This window comes from Lynx rufus, unplaced genomic scaffold (assembly GCF_022079265.1).
Source record: "Lynx rufus isolate CCGP_SWC_20201006 ecotype Redwood Valley unplaced genomic scaffold, mLynRuf1.p SCAF_10, whole genome shotgun sequence".
NCBI classification, from domain to species: Eukaryota; Metazoa; Chordata; class Mammalia; order Carnivora; family Felidae; genus Lynx; species Lynx rufus.
Window position 1 is genome coordinate 50,655,834 of NW_025814824.1, and position 15,390 is coordinate 50,671,223.

The 15,390-nt window shown below is 42.7% G+C and overlaps 1 protein-coding gene across 2 annotated transcripts in view; it reads right to left on the reverse strand.

Annotated features, from left to right (window-relative positions):
* MOB3B (MOB kinase activator 3B) overlaps positions 1 to 14,979 on the reverse strand; it is a 121,118-nt gene extending 106,139 nt beyond the window's left edge. For both annotated transcript variants that reach the window (XM_047065135.1, XM_047065143.1), the window contains exon 1: positions 14,361 to 14,979. In XM_047065135.1, coding sequence (XP_046921091.1) covers positions 14,361 to 14,778 — 418 coding nt within the window. In that variant the 5' untranslated portion in view covers positions 14,779 to 14,979. The remainder of the gene's footprint in view (positions 1 to 14,360) is intronic.
* Positions 14,980 to 15,390: the final 411 nt, after the last annotated feature.

Genomic DNA, 15,390 nt, shown 5'->3' on the forward strand with positions numbered 1-15,390 from the left:
CTCTCTCTCTCTCTCAAAAATAAATAAACATTAAAACAAATTAAAAAGAAAAGAAAAAGCCTGAGCGGTATCAGCTAAAGGAAGCTTGATTCAGAGGCCCATTCCTGCCCAGCCTGCGAGCCTCAGTTGCTCCCTGCTCAAAGCACAGTGCCCAGCCTGAAGTTGTGTCTGGCTTCAGAGCTCTGCTAAGTTGATGGTAGGATGCCCTCTTCAGCAGCATGAGGTTTAGGACCCCCGAGAGATCTGTGAGGATGAGGCAGGTGCTTGGGGCAAATTTAGCGGGAGGCAGCCCATGGAGCGGCAGCAGATGGCAGAGTGCTGTGGTACAGGAACCAGGGGCTGGCCAGCGGTCAGCATGGGAGGGGATGGCATCAAGCAGTGTGGATCCTGTGATCAGCCTGGACACCCAAAGTGACTCCAAAATGGGCACAACTGGGCAGACAGGTGAGATGCCAGTCTGTAAAACTGGGGTACAAGGTAGAACTCCGGGAAAGAATTCACTTCCTGGTCTTGGAATTTGGGAGTGTGGGGTCAGCCTGATAAACAACATTAGGAGAGTCCAGCCAGTCACTAAAACCTGGGAAGACAGAGCCTCTGGTGGGTGAAATGCTCCAACTGTTGGCTCTTAGGGGTGTGGAGGAGACCCTGAAAGGTAGGCATGTATCCCACTGATGAATACAGTACTTGGAATATGGAGGTGTTTAATAAATAGCTGTTGAATTAATAACCCCGAACCTAGTTCTGAAATCTAGCTTTTTCAAGAAACCTGTCCGTATAGATCAATTTTGGATAGTTTAAAAGGTTCACTTTGATAACATCCCCTTTTCAAACAGTCTTGGAAAGGGCTACCCTATTATATCTGAAAAACTTGAGCCCTGCTTTTGGTCGTATTTCTCATGAGCTGACAGAGTGCCCCCGTGGTCCTCGCTCAAAGGCCAGCTGCTGGATAGCACCGCGGGGAGGCCAGGGAGCTGCAGGAGGTGAAACATATACCTGTGACACCTGAAATAACATCAGGTCCAATCAGCCCCGTGAGTCATCATAGACTGATAAAGGCAGCCAGATTCCATGGCTATTTTAACAGTCAACATGTTTTAGGTCTAAAAACAATTTCATGGGCCCTGAAGGGTCAACTGTCTGAAGGGGTGACTGAGAAACCATGGCTGAAAAGTCCACCTCTGCAGGAAGTTCAGAAACCTGCTTCTGACCCTGCCTGTCGAGGGTCTTAAGGCCTCCAGGGTCTTTAGTTCTGGGACCTCAATTATTTATTAATTGGCATGTGCAGCTTCTTCTGTGGGAGAAAGACACAGCAACTACTTTGCACATATACGGTAAAGACAATATTATCAGGAACCACGTTAGTTGATATTTATCAAGCATTTTCTACATGCCAAGCTATGTAGTCTCCTAAGACCTCATAGCTACCTTATGACCCAGGTCCTCTAGCATTACAGCAGAGAAAACAGGGTTAACAACAAAGGAGCAAAAAAGAGGAGGCAGAGGGAGCCACAGGCGCAGTGCTCATGAGACTGAAAACTGAAGACTGTATTATATTGGTCTGCTCAGGGATGCAGTGTGAAACTACAGGGCACTAAATGTAGCAAGGTGGCATGCCCTCACATCCTTTTATTTTCCTCTTCTTTATAACCAGTGAGATTTAATCTTACACACACACACACACACACACACACACACACACACACACACTCAACCCTCACCACACACATGCAAATCACTGAAACATCTGTTTCACCTTATTAATTAATGGGAAGTTTGCCCGACTGGCATCAATCTTCCAAGCTGCAGCACACTGTGTGTCAAAATCCCAGTAGTCAAGGCACAGTGAGAAAGTATCAAAGCCATGACTTGAAATACCTTACTTCATCCATGCGAGATTTCTTCTGCAAAGGCCTCATGCTTTGGTGTTACAGAGAAGCCAAACTTTTTGCATCTTCAAATTATCCTTTCACTTTTTTCCTCTCTCACTCAGTCTTTGAATATATTTGTGTCTGTGGGTTTATGCAAAGGCGTGCATGCACATGCCTCATACGTGCATGTCACAGAGGTCCCTGGCATAGTGAAAAAACACAGTGGAGTCAAGAAAATTACTACAGGTCTTTACAGGCTGTGTGACCTGTGCTTCTCTGAGACTGCCTCCTTATTTGGAAAAAAGGTAAAAAACATCTTTCTAAAAAAGGTTATTAAACCCAAGTGAACTTTGTAAAGCAATTAACTTACATAGTAGATGATCAGTAAATGGTACACATCATTATGGCAACTGCATAACATCAAAGCTAGATATGACACAATCTGCTCAGAAAGGCAGATGTGAGATTTGCCTCTGACAAAGCAATGAAACACATTTCCTTCTGCATAAGATATTTTATAAAGTTCATTTAAAAATTAGTCTGTCCGCAGATGGCAACACTTATCTGCCCATTTGCAGGTTGAAGCCATGGGGTCATGTCTACCTAAACCTGACTAATGATTGTCTCCTTTGTCATGGGGCTCAGTTAATGCTGAATTCAATTATCTATGCTGATGGAAAGAGCAGGTCACAGATAATCCAAAAGAGCAAATATTTTCTAAATCATTCAATCAATTTATTTTCCATAATAGCTTACAAATACTACTTAGGTGTTGGCTAATGTTGGCATTCTGTAAGAATATAAGAATGAGTGCCAGTTGATGGGAGAAGAAATTCATGACCTCTCAGATTCAGACAAAACACTACCCTGGACTTGAAAACTTGTTGCATAAAATTTGCAAGGTGAATAACTGATGGTAGTCTACCACCGGCTATTCAATTATATGGCACAATAATTATGTCACAGCAATTCCATTCAAATTTTAAAATACTTCCTATGTGCGCATCAAGAACTACCAATTAAATGTCTAGTCTGGAGTAGCTCATTAGGTTGGTGTGAACACAATACTAAAGAAAACAGGGTTCATTTTTTTTTCCAGAGAGTAATTAGCATCTTTCTTTTGGTGGTCCTACAAAAGTCTGTGAGAGGGAGACTACGCAACTGAGCCCATGGAAGTGAAATACCATCAGTATTTCTGTAAATACCACAAAGCTTATGACCTAGTGATCAATGGGGCCCTAGGAACAGTGTTATCTAACTGGTTTATACTATCACGATGTCACCAGTATCAATCACCATTATCACAAGGGACAGCAAACCCTCAATGCAATTTTAACTTGCACTCATTCAACCACAATTTCAAGTGCCTAGTAGGTGCAAAGGACTGGCCTCCCCATTGCTTTACCTGTATCAGTGGTTTTCAAAGTATTGTAAGGACCCTGGAGGTTCTTTCATGGGGGGTCTTGCCAGGGGTACACAAAGCCACTGCATTTCCAACTATTTATCTGTGACCCTGGACTTGAATTTAAAACAACCTCTCACAATAGATCAAAATGCAGAACCAGATAAGGGAGGCCAGCTGTCTTCTCAACAGACATTAAAGTGATTTACCAAGAAAACAAAAAAACAAAACAAAACCAAAACCCAAAAACCACAATGCCACTCTTCTTACTCAAATTTTTTTTGTTTTGGGAAATGTTATTTTTCATGAAAGATGTTTTATATGTTAGTATGTGATGAGTTTATTATCTTTTTTCAATGAATACATATTTGTAAGCCTTCCTGCTTATAATTTCTAAAATGGTAACTATTGATAGACGTAACCATTGTAAACAAAAGGCCTTTGGAATTTGCAATAATTTTTAAGAGACCAAAAAAAAAAAAAAAATTGAGAAGCACTGTTCTACATCTATCTCATTTAAATCTTGCAGCATCCCAATACCGTGTCCCAACTTTAGCTGTCTCCATAGAACTTATCACTACCTAAAATCATATCATCCATTTATTTGTTATTTATCTGTTTTCTCCATGAGTCAATCACTTGCCTATTTGTTCTTAGATCCATTCCCTACGCTTTGCACCATGTTTCCCAGGCTCTTTCGCAAAGACAAGGGGAAGTACTGGCGGGAGAGTGGAGGAGAGCAGAAGCCCAGGGGCTTTTCCTTGCCCTCTCTCCTTTGGGCTCATCTTCTTTTATTTTATTTTTTATTAAATTTTTTAAATTTTTATTTATTTTGGGGGAGAGAGAGAGAGACAGAGAGAGGGAGGGAGAGAGAGAAAGTGGGGGAGGGGCAGAGAGAGAAGGAGAAAGAATCCCAAGCAGGCTCCGAACTGTCAGCACAGAGCCCGATGACCTGGGGCTGGATCCCATGAACCTTGAGCTCATGACCTGAGCCAAAATCAAGAGCCAGATGCTTAACCAAGTGAGCCACCCAGGTGCCTGTGGACTTACCTACTCATCTTCTTGGCTCCACTGTTTATGGACCAGGTCTTTGCTCTGTGCTCCCAATTCCTGCTGAGCAGCCCTGGCTCCCCCCCGTCCTTGTGTCCAACCTGAGGTGCCAGTGGCTGGCACCTTTTGTTATTACTTGCTTGCTTCACCATCCCTGTTTGACTTTCCAGCTCTCCCCATACTTTGGGGAGAGAGAGAGTCATCTCAGGTGCCTCATTTCAAAATAGGGATAATAATAATAGTCAACCAGAGCCTCTGTGAGGTCTAGAAAAAAATATATGGAAAGAATTTAGCACAGTGCTTGGCCCAGAATAGGTAATACATGTTCGTTAATATTACTATGGCTGTATTTTAAACTTTGGAATTCCTGCCCCACATTTAAAATGGAATCTATTACTTTCAGCTGTTGTTCAAGTTTTGATTATTAACTGAGATCCATAAAAATTATTTTTTTCAAGGTAACTATTGTAATTGTCATTGATAACTTCTCTCAATTTTACTTCAGATAGAAATGTGGAGAGAATGCAGCAGGAGAAATTCTCCTCTGTAATCAGGCATTAGAAGCTCCAATAAATCACAAGCCTTCCCTTTTTATATTACTATGAAAAGGAAATAAAGCTCAAATTTATTCAGCGCTTAACTCTCTACCGGGAACTCACTAAGAGCTTCATGTGCGTTATGACAATTCTCATAACCTTACAAAGTGGATATTATCATTACCCACCCCCATTTTCCAGATGAGGAAACAGCTCAGAGAGGTTCAGGGCTTGCCAAGTCACACAGTCCACAAAGACAGGAACAGATTTGAACCTGGACTGACAATCAGCCATTAATTCTACACTATTTTTGGAAAACAAAAATAAAGCCATCAAAACACGTCCCATGTATTTTGACAGTTCCTGTCCAAAGACAGTTTCTCGGTATGTCATTAACATATTTGCTCCCATTTCGTCTTCCAAGACCTGGGAAGACAGACTCCCTCAGCTACCCACTTTTTCTTCCCTACTCTGGGATGGCAAAATATGAATGGTTTATATTTGATGAGAGGCCATACCAGGCAAATCCCCAGTATTCAACAACTGCCTTCCCTCTGCTCCTTGAAAGATTCCTCATAGGACTCCTCAGATGGGCCCAGCAACCAAGGTGATGCTGAAGGAAGTCATCCACAAATAATGCTTGCTGGTCCCCAGATGTTGAGGCTCCACTGGGCTGCAAGCATTAGGGCCCCCACACTTCAGCCTCTCTTTTCTGGAAGTTTCCTGGATGATATGACTCAGGGAGCGGGCAACAAAACAAACACTCTACAGTTGGCTAGAGTTTCCCCCTCAAATCATCCATGCTCTCTGTTCTTGAGAACCTGGGCTGAATGATGTAGAAACACCAAAAGCCTATTGCTTCTTTTCAAAAACGATGCCTCCTTTTCCTGTGAGAAAACTAACAATTCAGTTTGAGTCTCCACAAAGACAAACACTTTAACTTCTAGAGGCATGCACTGAGAATCAATCAGACACATCACTAAAGAGGTATTCACCTAATAAAGGGATTTTTTTTTTAACGTTTTATTTATTTTTGAGACAGAGAGAGACAGAGCATGAACGGGGGAGGGGCAGAGAGAGAGGGAGACACAGAATCGGAAACAGGCTCCAGGCTCTGAGCCATCAGCCCAGAGCCCGACGCGGGGCTCGAACTCACGGACCGCGAGATCGTGACCTGAGCTGAAGTCGGACACTTAACCGACAGAGCCACCCAGGCGCCCCATAAAGGGACTCTTTGACAAGCTTTCTTTAAATATTGAACTTTCTCTGAGAAATGAAAATATTAGCCAAGTAACAAAAAATTCAACTCCTTCACATTTTTCAGGATACATCTATTCTGCAATATGACCTGTATGGCAGTAGCCAATCAATCTATACCTGTGTAGTAGTAATTTGTTCTCCAGGTGTCTACTTAGTGCAGAGTGTTATGTGGAATGCTGTATCCTGTAGTGGAAACAAGAAGGTGGAATCAGCTAGGTGCAGGCCACATATGCCATGCATGTGAAAGATCTTCTGAAGTTCCATTGTGGACCTGTTCCTGCTTCTGGCTGTCAAGGCCAAGCAAACTTAATCTCATCCCATAAAAGTTTGCCCTTTTTTCCACTGGTTCCATGAGATGTAGCAAAAGAGGAAGGCAACATGGATGATAGACTCCACAGTCAAATGCTTGATATAATGCCTGATTGGTTTAAAAATTTTTTTAATGTTTATTCATTTTTGAGAGACAGAGCGCAAGCAGGGGAAGGGTAGAGAGAGAGGAAGACACAGAATGTGAAACGGGCTCCAGACTCTGAGCTGTCAGCACAGAGCCCGACACGGGGCTTGAACCCATGAACCGTGATATCGTGACCTGAGCCGAAGTCGGACGCTTAACCGACTGAGCTATCCAGGCACCCCTATAATGCTTGATTTTTATCCGAGGCTCTTTTTTACCTCAATTTACCTGATGAGTCTATTTCATCACATTGATACTGTGTGATACTGAGGGAACTAACATTTAAAGCATATCTGACGCTGAGCAGAGTGTTTGAAAGGTAGCATGTTATTTAATACCTTCAATAATCCCAAGAAGTAGGTACTGTTAGATGCATTTTATAGATGAAAAAATAAGCTTAGAGAGACTGAAATTCTGCTAGTAAAAGTTGATAACTGGGATTCAAAGTCACGTCTGACAGACACTAATGCTTTTGTTGCTTTTTACTGCCCCCCTACTCCCTGCTTCAAACTGGCTCATTTTCTCAGAGCATCCATCCTACTAGAAGAAAACTTAATGGAAAAAAATGATTATGTGAAGGAAAACATGGATAGAATTATCACTTAAGACTATGCATTTAGCATGAGTTTTTAAAGATAAAATGACAAAAAAGGTCCTGTCTCCAGAAGACAACACACACCCCTAGACCTGTAAGTTATTTTAAAGGAAAAGCCAGTGAATCATTCTCCACACATGGGGATCTAAGGCAGGCACATCATTTTATCTCCCTTCAAAATGGCATTATTTAAGAATCTATACCCTACGTAAAGGGAGTTCAGAGCACTGGTCAGGAGGGTAGAGCTGGAGGCCTCTGGTGTCAGGGCTGTGCGGATGCCCCTACTCAGGTAAACCTGTGCTCTCTTTAGAAATCAGTTGGGAATTCCAGAACCAGTATGTGGGTGTCCTCCTCACTTCAAGTGGCTTGTACAACTGTTCCCTCCAACTCCATATCCCTTACAGCATGGCTCTGAGTGGGCCCGTGCAGCACTGACCTCCACAGTGCAGCCTTTGTTGGAAGGCTGCATGTAAGGAAGGACACCATGTCTACAATCACCAACCTAGTTAAAGCTGCAGATGCCCCACCCCCACCCCAGTACAACTTTTGTTTTTCATCTCTGTTTTCCACTGAATATCACATATCCCTTTTCCCTTCCCAGCTGATGCTGAGATGTAACAACCTGCCACCTGAGATATGGCCCATTAAAATTACATAGCACTGGTAATGGAGAATTCAGTGCAGGTTGGGACAGCAGGTGATTAGCCTTACCTTACAGGGCAGTCTTCAGGCCCTCTGAGCTACCTGTATCTGCTTCTCTTCCTTTCTGCTTCTTAGCACTCACTATTTTTCGGAGCTATCTCTTGGGGTTTGTTAAGTGGGGGTGGTTATTCAACACTGTCCTCATTAACTGAGCCACCAAGCCACTGTAGTATTGCGTTAACAAGGCAGGGAATTGTGACCATCCACAATGGACCATCAATTCTCCAGTAGCCAGTGGGGGTAGGAAAGAGTGGATTCAGCTGTGTCTGCATATCTTCCATGAATCTACAACTGAACAAACTTGGGTAGCATCAGAATCTAGAGGAGGCAAGTTCTTAAAAAAGAGCAGAACCTTGGAGTTCCCATCAGTAAGGACCTTGTACAATTTGTATCAGATGCAGGGCCCTGTCTATTTTCACATCCCTTGCTGTGACTATTGGGTTTGTCTTAGGACTTTTTCCAGAGAGGATTTAACATGTGATGCAACAGGCAGGGGGAAATCAAGGGTGGTGTTGATTCTGGGATATGAATATCACAGACACAAGATGTTGCAAATTCTTAGAAAGCCAAACAGTTTCTCAGATCCCAAAGGCAAATCATGTTTCCAGAGCCTTGGGAAAACTTGCTAGTTCACAAGTCTACCTTGTGAATGGGGGCTCCATTCTTGGCACTAAGCTGCCTGAGAACCTATTCCCCATCCTCTTGAGAGATCAAATCCAGGTAACCTTGCCCAACACTGATTTTAATGAGTAGCTGATCCTAGATGTGACTAGTAGGCTATCTCCCCTCTTCTCCAGCTAACCTGTGCCCACCCTCTGCTGAGGTTGGCTGGTTTCACATCGCACATGGGCAGGTTTAGTACTCAGTCTTCTGAAAACCAAGCAAGAAGACACAACCAAATGTCTTCTTCCCTAAATAGTTACGTGTTCATCCCCCAAACCAGGATTTGACCTAGCTCCTTAAAAACCAATGAAATTTCCCAAAGTCTTTGAGATATGACAACCTGTAGTATTTACAACCCCATCACAGAGTGATTCAGCAATGAAGACTGCTAACTTTTAAAAATCTTGTTGAGTCTTTTACAATGCATTTATTTTATTTTTCTAGGGATACTGTTCAGAAACCACCTAGTGGTCTCCAGGATTTTTTGTTAGTTATGCAGAAATGTATGCAGAGAGAGAAAAGCAATGAACACATTTGTTTTTTCCAGCACCTCTTATGGGTGATTAGGGCTCTGGGCTCTGTGTTTTTACTCACACTGCCTCATTTAATCCTTACAACAGTCCCGTGAGATCGAATTACAATCATCAGTTTACAAACAGAAATGTAAGCTCAGAAGTTATGTGTCTACCAATGTCACATAACACCTTGTAATGGCAGAGCAGTTGAATAAATTTAAGTCTCTGTCTACAAGTCCAGTGCTAGTCCTACCACATTGTAAATATATTTTGTTGATGTACATTCTGTCTTTCCAGTGTTATACAGATTTATATCAAAACAAAAAAAATGCGGGAGCCATGCAATAAAAAATAAGTTAAAATTTAAAGGCTAATTATAAACTCAGTTCCCTGACACCTAGTGTCTGAAAAGTTCTCCCTATGGACATTTTTATAGTCTCATGTTTCCTGCCACAATATTTTGAGAGAGGATGAAACTCAGCTGCAGCCTCATGAGAAAGATTGCCAAAGGGATGTGACTATTCCCACAGTGCACTTGACCACTGAGCAAACTACTCATTTCAGAAAACCCTACAGAGGAACTAGACCTTCTGGACATTATGGAAAGGCTCAAGGACATGAACTCTGCTTTCCTCTCTTAGTGCCTAAAATAGGGCTTGCTTCTGAGCAGGTGCCTGACAAACATTTATTGAATGAATGAATGAATGAATGAATGGCAGTAACAGGTCATTGTGGGCCCACAAAACGCATTGGCAAAGTCATCCCTTCGCCAATCTTGGAATGGAACATGGAAACAGTTAAAGTGCTTGGGCACACACTTAAGGCGTTTCAGAGGTGATTTTTTAAATAGGAACAAACAAAAACAAAATAAAACAAAAACTAAAAATCACTTCCTTAAAAGTTAATACAAAATTGGGGTTTCTAAAATTTTCTCCATCCTAAACAACTTCCTAAAACCACTGAGAAATCTTTAGCCATGTGAAGGAAAACTTGCAAAATAATAATACATACTATGAATGGTAGTAGGAAACAAGGACATAAATTTTTGTCTACTCTTGAGCCCAAACTCTGACTTCCTCCTCCTTCCCTTTCCCCTTCTCCTTCTTCTTTTTTTTAAGTAGGCTCCACGCCCAGCACAGAGCCCATTGCGGGGCTTGAACTCATGACCGTGAGAACAAGACTTGAACTGAGATCAAGAGTTGGACCCTTAACAGACTAAACCACCCAGGCACCCCCCAAATTCTCACTTCTAAATGACATATTAGCTGTACAGCCTTGGGAAAGCCCCTTAAGTTGTTTAAATGTCAGCATCCTCACTGGTAAAATGGAATATTTAATTAACTGAGTTATTGCAAGAATTAAAGATTAACAGTGGCACTTGGCAGGCTCAGTAGATGTGAGTCCCCTCCTTCGCCTCTCTCCCTTTCCTTCCCTGACACCCATCTAATATAAACCATAAAGGTAGGTGAGATCATGTAATTAATTTTTAAATGTTCTTATTCCTCCTGTTCAGAGACTTTTTAAAAACATGAGTTGGAGGAGCTCTAAGTTTTCCACTCACTTTTTTTCTTAGTGTCAGAACTAAGATATTACATCCTATTATATAACAAGAACAGAGAAGCAGGGGGCTAGAACATAAAAATTATTGTTAACGAGACAGGCAACAGAATAAAAAAGAAGGCTGTGGCTATTTTTCTGTTGTTATCTCTAAGAGTGGTTGAGGAGATACAATGGAAGAGGAGGAGGTGGCCTGTGCTTCTGAAGTTACTGCTGTCTTAGAAGCTTTAACAGGGACATCTGTTGACTTTTTAACAAAGGAAGCTAAAGGGGATCGAGGGGGAGTGAAAGAAACTCTGGTTCACAAAGAAGCCACATCTGTTTGGTATTCTCCCAACTGAGAAAGCTCGACTTCGAAATAGTCTGGGTATCCTAGTTAAACTAGGATCCAGGAACCGATGAAAGCTTTTCTTTCCCTCATGTTTCAATGGTAGAGATCAACAGCTGTTTATATCCTTTAATACCTAACTGAGGGTGAAGCCTTCACATCTGTCAGTATTTTCCGGTCCTATTTCCTTGGATCACAGTGGGGAGGAGGTGAAGTTTGAACCCCTCCCAATTCCCAGGCAAGAACACAGAAATATGCCTGGGATTCAAAGCTGTAATGCTAAGCAGAACTCCCCATGTCTCATCCACCCAGGGTCTGCTGTTTGCAGAGAATTCTTCTTTTACTTTATCCTGACAGACATCTTGATCATTTCCATGATAATGACTCACCGCAGTACAAAGATCAAAAAGAAGAAAAGTGGGCTGGAATCAGGGGGAGGAAGAAGAGGAGGAAATGAATTCTAACAGAGAAAGTGGCTCCTAGAGATAAATTTTTTTCAAAACATAGTAACAATATTATGCAAGGGCAAATAGTAGAGGTGAGCAGGATGCTGATGAAGACCTTCGAGGTGATGGTAGATGGTGGTGGTTTTTACTGACCCCTAACATATCATCTTGGAAAAATAAGAGATAACTAAATTCTGTGAAGGCAAGGTGCAGGATATTCCAAGGATGCTGATAAAGGGATTCAGATCTATTTAACTTTTGGTCCCCAGCACTACAGACATGTTGGGTCTTTGTAAAGATCATTTTTACTCCATTCTTCCATCCATCTATCCACCCATCCATCCATTCAACAATTTATAAGGCACCAAGACAGGACTTTGTGCTAGAATATTCAAGTGAACAAAACATATTCCGTAATTTTAAGGAGCCTGCATTCTGATGGGTGAAAAGCTTCACAGAGGCGTGAGAATTCACTAGTTAGAGAAGATGGGGAATTCCATCCAAACAAGATGGATAAAACCAGAGAGGTAAGAAATAGACTGTTTCTGGGGGGAATGCAAAGCATTCTGGGCGGTTAAAGAGAGGAGAGGTGGGTGCTTACTGAAAGTTCAGATTCTTAGGTCTCATCTAAGATATTCTAGTTTAGTTGTTAAGGGGGAAGGGCAAAGAATTTGTATTTTCAACAGAAGGCCCAAAGAATTCTGATACAAACAAATGTTTGACCCCTCTAACTTATATAGATAAACATTTCTCAAAAGATGCTAATGGTGTTCATTAAAAGCAAAAAAAGATACACATTCAAATTAGGAAATACTACACACTAAAGTATTCCTTTCTTGGAGAATTATAATGCACATTAGCATATTAAAAGTCCTGCAGTAAAGAAACTGGTTTCATGGGGCGCCTGGGTGGCGCAGTCGGTTAAGCGTCCGACTTCAACCAGGTCACGATCTCGCGGTCCGTGAGTTCGAGCCCCGCGTCAGGCTCTGGGCTGATGGCTCAGAGCCTGGAGCCTGTTTCCGATTCTGTGTCTCCCTCTCTCTCTGCCCCTCCCCCGTTCATGCTCTGTCTCTCTCTGTCCCAAAAATAAATAAACGTTGAAAAAAAATTAAAAAAAAAAAAAAAACTGGTTTCATTCAGCAGTTCCCAAACTTATTTTCCATGGGCAAAAAAAAAAGAAAGAAAGAAAACCATGGTGCGCCTGTTAAGATCTCTCAGGACGCCAATGTACTCTGGAGCCAACAGAGGACTCTGATGAGGTGAGCATGGTCTGCAAGCCCACTGAATGGCTAACGAAATGTCTGGAAAAAGACAGCAAAGTCTATTACTCTAGGGGATATGGCAGCATCTGCTGATTTCCTCCAAGGAAAGTCTAAAACCATCTATTATGTCCTAGTTTCCAAGCAGACTGCCAGAAGCTTCCTTACTCTCAAGTAACACACCATGGTTCTGTGATGTTATTTCTGGTCACCAACTCTATGTGGTAATCACAGCTGCCAGAGACAGCAGAAGTACCCAGAGTTCAAAGCATCAAGGAGTAGAAACAGAAGGGGAAAGACAAAGAGGAGGTATCATTGCCCAAATTTATTTATCTTTATTGCTATCACATGTTCTGCACAGAGAATTGGCAGTTGGGAAAACTCCTCCTAGCAAAAAAAAGAAGCCTCTGCCAGCCAGTGAAAGTACAAAAACCACGAACCTAAGAAATTCCCACCCCTTCCAAGGTGCCTATGATAGGGCCAGGGGAGTTTCTGAACCCTGCCTTCTTCCTCCTGTGCTGGTGAGCCAAGGGAGTTTGCATTACCACACACACCACCTCCTTCCCTAGCAAGGGACAGCATCGGGCAAGCGCATGAGAGAGCTGGGCAAGTCAAGGCAATACAGTGATTCTGAGCAAATTGGTGTGTGTGCTGAATATTTCAAGATGCACATACCGCCCTAATCAATTTATATACTCCCCTCCCACCCTGGTTTAGCTTAATTACTTCCATACGCCCCACCTCAACTTCCATATACCACAGGGGGGATACACACATCCCATCTAGAGGTGATCTCAACAATGTGCTCTAAATGCTTCTTTTATATCCCAACCATCTCAGAGCTTTTTTAATACTACTGTCTGAGAGCACAAGTATTTTTTCAATCATTCCACAAATATTTCCTGAGGGCCTACAAAGTTCCAGGGCACTGTGCTAGACACTGGAGACACATAGGAGGTGGCTCATTCCTATTGAATCTGATGCCTAAAAACCCCCTGAACTTTAAATTCAGCCTGTCGGTGCATGGCAAATCCAATTATCAGCAGTATAAAGAAATATAAAAGGGAGATAAGGTTTGGTCCTTCCCCTTGAAGAGTTTTATAGCTCAGAGCACCACACAAATGAAAGCATTTGCATTTCAAGTTCTAGTGGGTCTAGCAGCTACACATGGGTCCAGAGTTACTAATACAACCTGGAATTAATAACAAATGATCAGGAGTGGTAAGAACAGATGCCAGGATTTTTATTTCCCCAGAATGCCAACCCCTGTTTGCTTGATCCCCAAACAAATCCATGCATTCTCACACTGGGATTCCTTAACCTGAGAGACGAATACCAATAAATGCACCAGAGTTAATGTAACTTTAGTTAATTAGCCAAAAAATGAAAATTCTACATGGCTAACTGGGTGAGTCTGGAATGTAGTCCTAAGGAAACCAGCAAGATCAAATCTAACATCTCAGCAAGACAATGCTCTCTAGCATGTGGTACCTATACCGCTGAGGTCCACAAAATAATTGTAAGTAGTCCACAGATGATTTTTTTTTTTTAATTTCAAGGAGGTTCTTAGATCTGAAAAAAGACACTGCAAGTACGATGGATGTTAGGGAAACACTGATAGGGTGCCACCCAGCATTCAAGGACAGACCTAGAAGAAGCCCCTGCAAACTTTCTGAGCTTGGGTGGGATGCACCAAAATAAGCAAGAAGCTGGTCATGGACTTACCCACGCATGTTGGAAATATGTCCTCATTGTTGATCTGGACCTCGATCCAATCCATAAGGAGGTTCATGTACTGGGGAGCTGGCAGGGCAGTTGGCTTCTTGTACTTGAGGTCATCCTGCCAGCGATACTCATATTTGGGGCCCCCTGACATCACAGGGCAGGTCTGCTCGGTACAGAACTCACAGATGGTGCCATAGATGAGGTTGATCCTATTGAAGAAGTCCACCACGTGCACCGCCACCCAGTCGTTCTGGTCCTCCCCACTGGGCAGCTGCACGGCCGCCTTCAGGTCCACGCCTGAGTTGAGGGATGCCTGAGCCCGTTTGTGGAGCTCAAACCTCTGTGTGCCGGGTTCAAATTTCCTCTTGGGCCGGAAGGTCTTGTCTTTGTTGAACACCTGCTTCAAGGCTATGGACATGGTCTTTTCCTTCTCTTCTTTTCTTTTGCAGGAAGCAAAAAGGCACCTGGAACTTTTCAGTGAGAGGTCACAACCCAGCAGGGTTTTCCACTGCCAGCCCTCTGGCCCCAGTCTTGCGGTCTGCAGCTTTTAATCGCTTTTAAACGGCCCCTTCCATCTTCCTCTTGAATAGTTTCCAAGAGAACCTCATGTTTCTTCCTAAAGGCTGAAGAGAAAAGGGTCTTACTAGTACACAGTTTGCATTTAAGAAATGACAAACGCTTAGATCTGATTTCCACCTTGCTCTGGCAGTACCTACTTCCATCCAAGTATAAGGATGTTGAGGGTACGCCAAACCCCCAAGGATCTGTGATGATGATTCAAACCACGCAAATAACTCTTTTTCTTCATGGCCTTGGTCAAATCTCTGGCAACTCCTCCCTGTGCGGTCATTGGTTAATGAACTCTCCAAGGTGTCAACATGAACGTGTTAGTCAGTGCCCCATCCCCATGCCATATATGCTCCTTTTTACAGCATCTGTCCTACTCCCCACTGCCTTTATTGAGGAAGCATAGAATCACTACCCCATCCTCCTAAATACAGCTGATTGGATCGGGGTGGCTATCATTCCA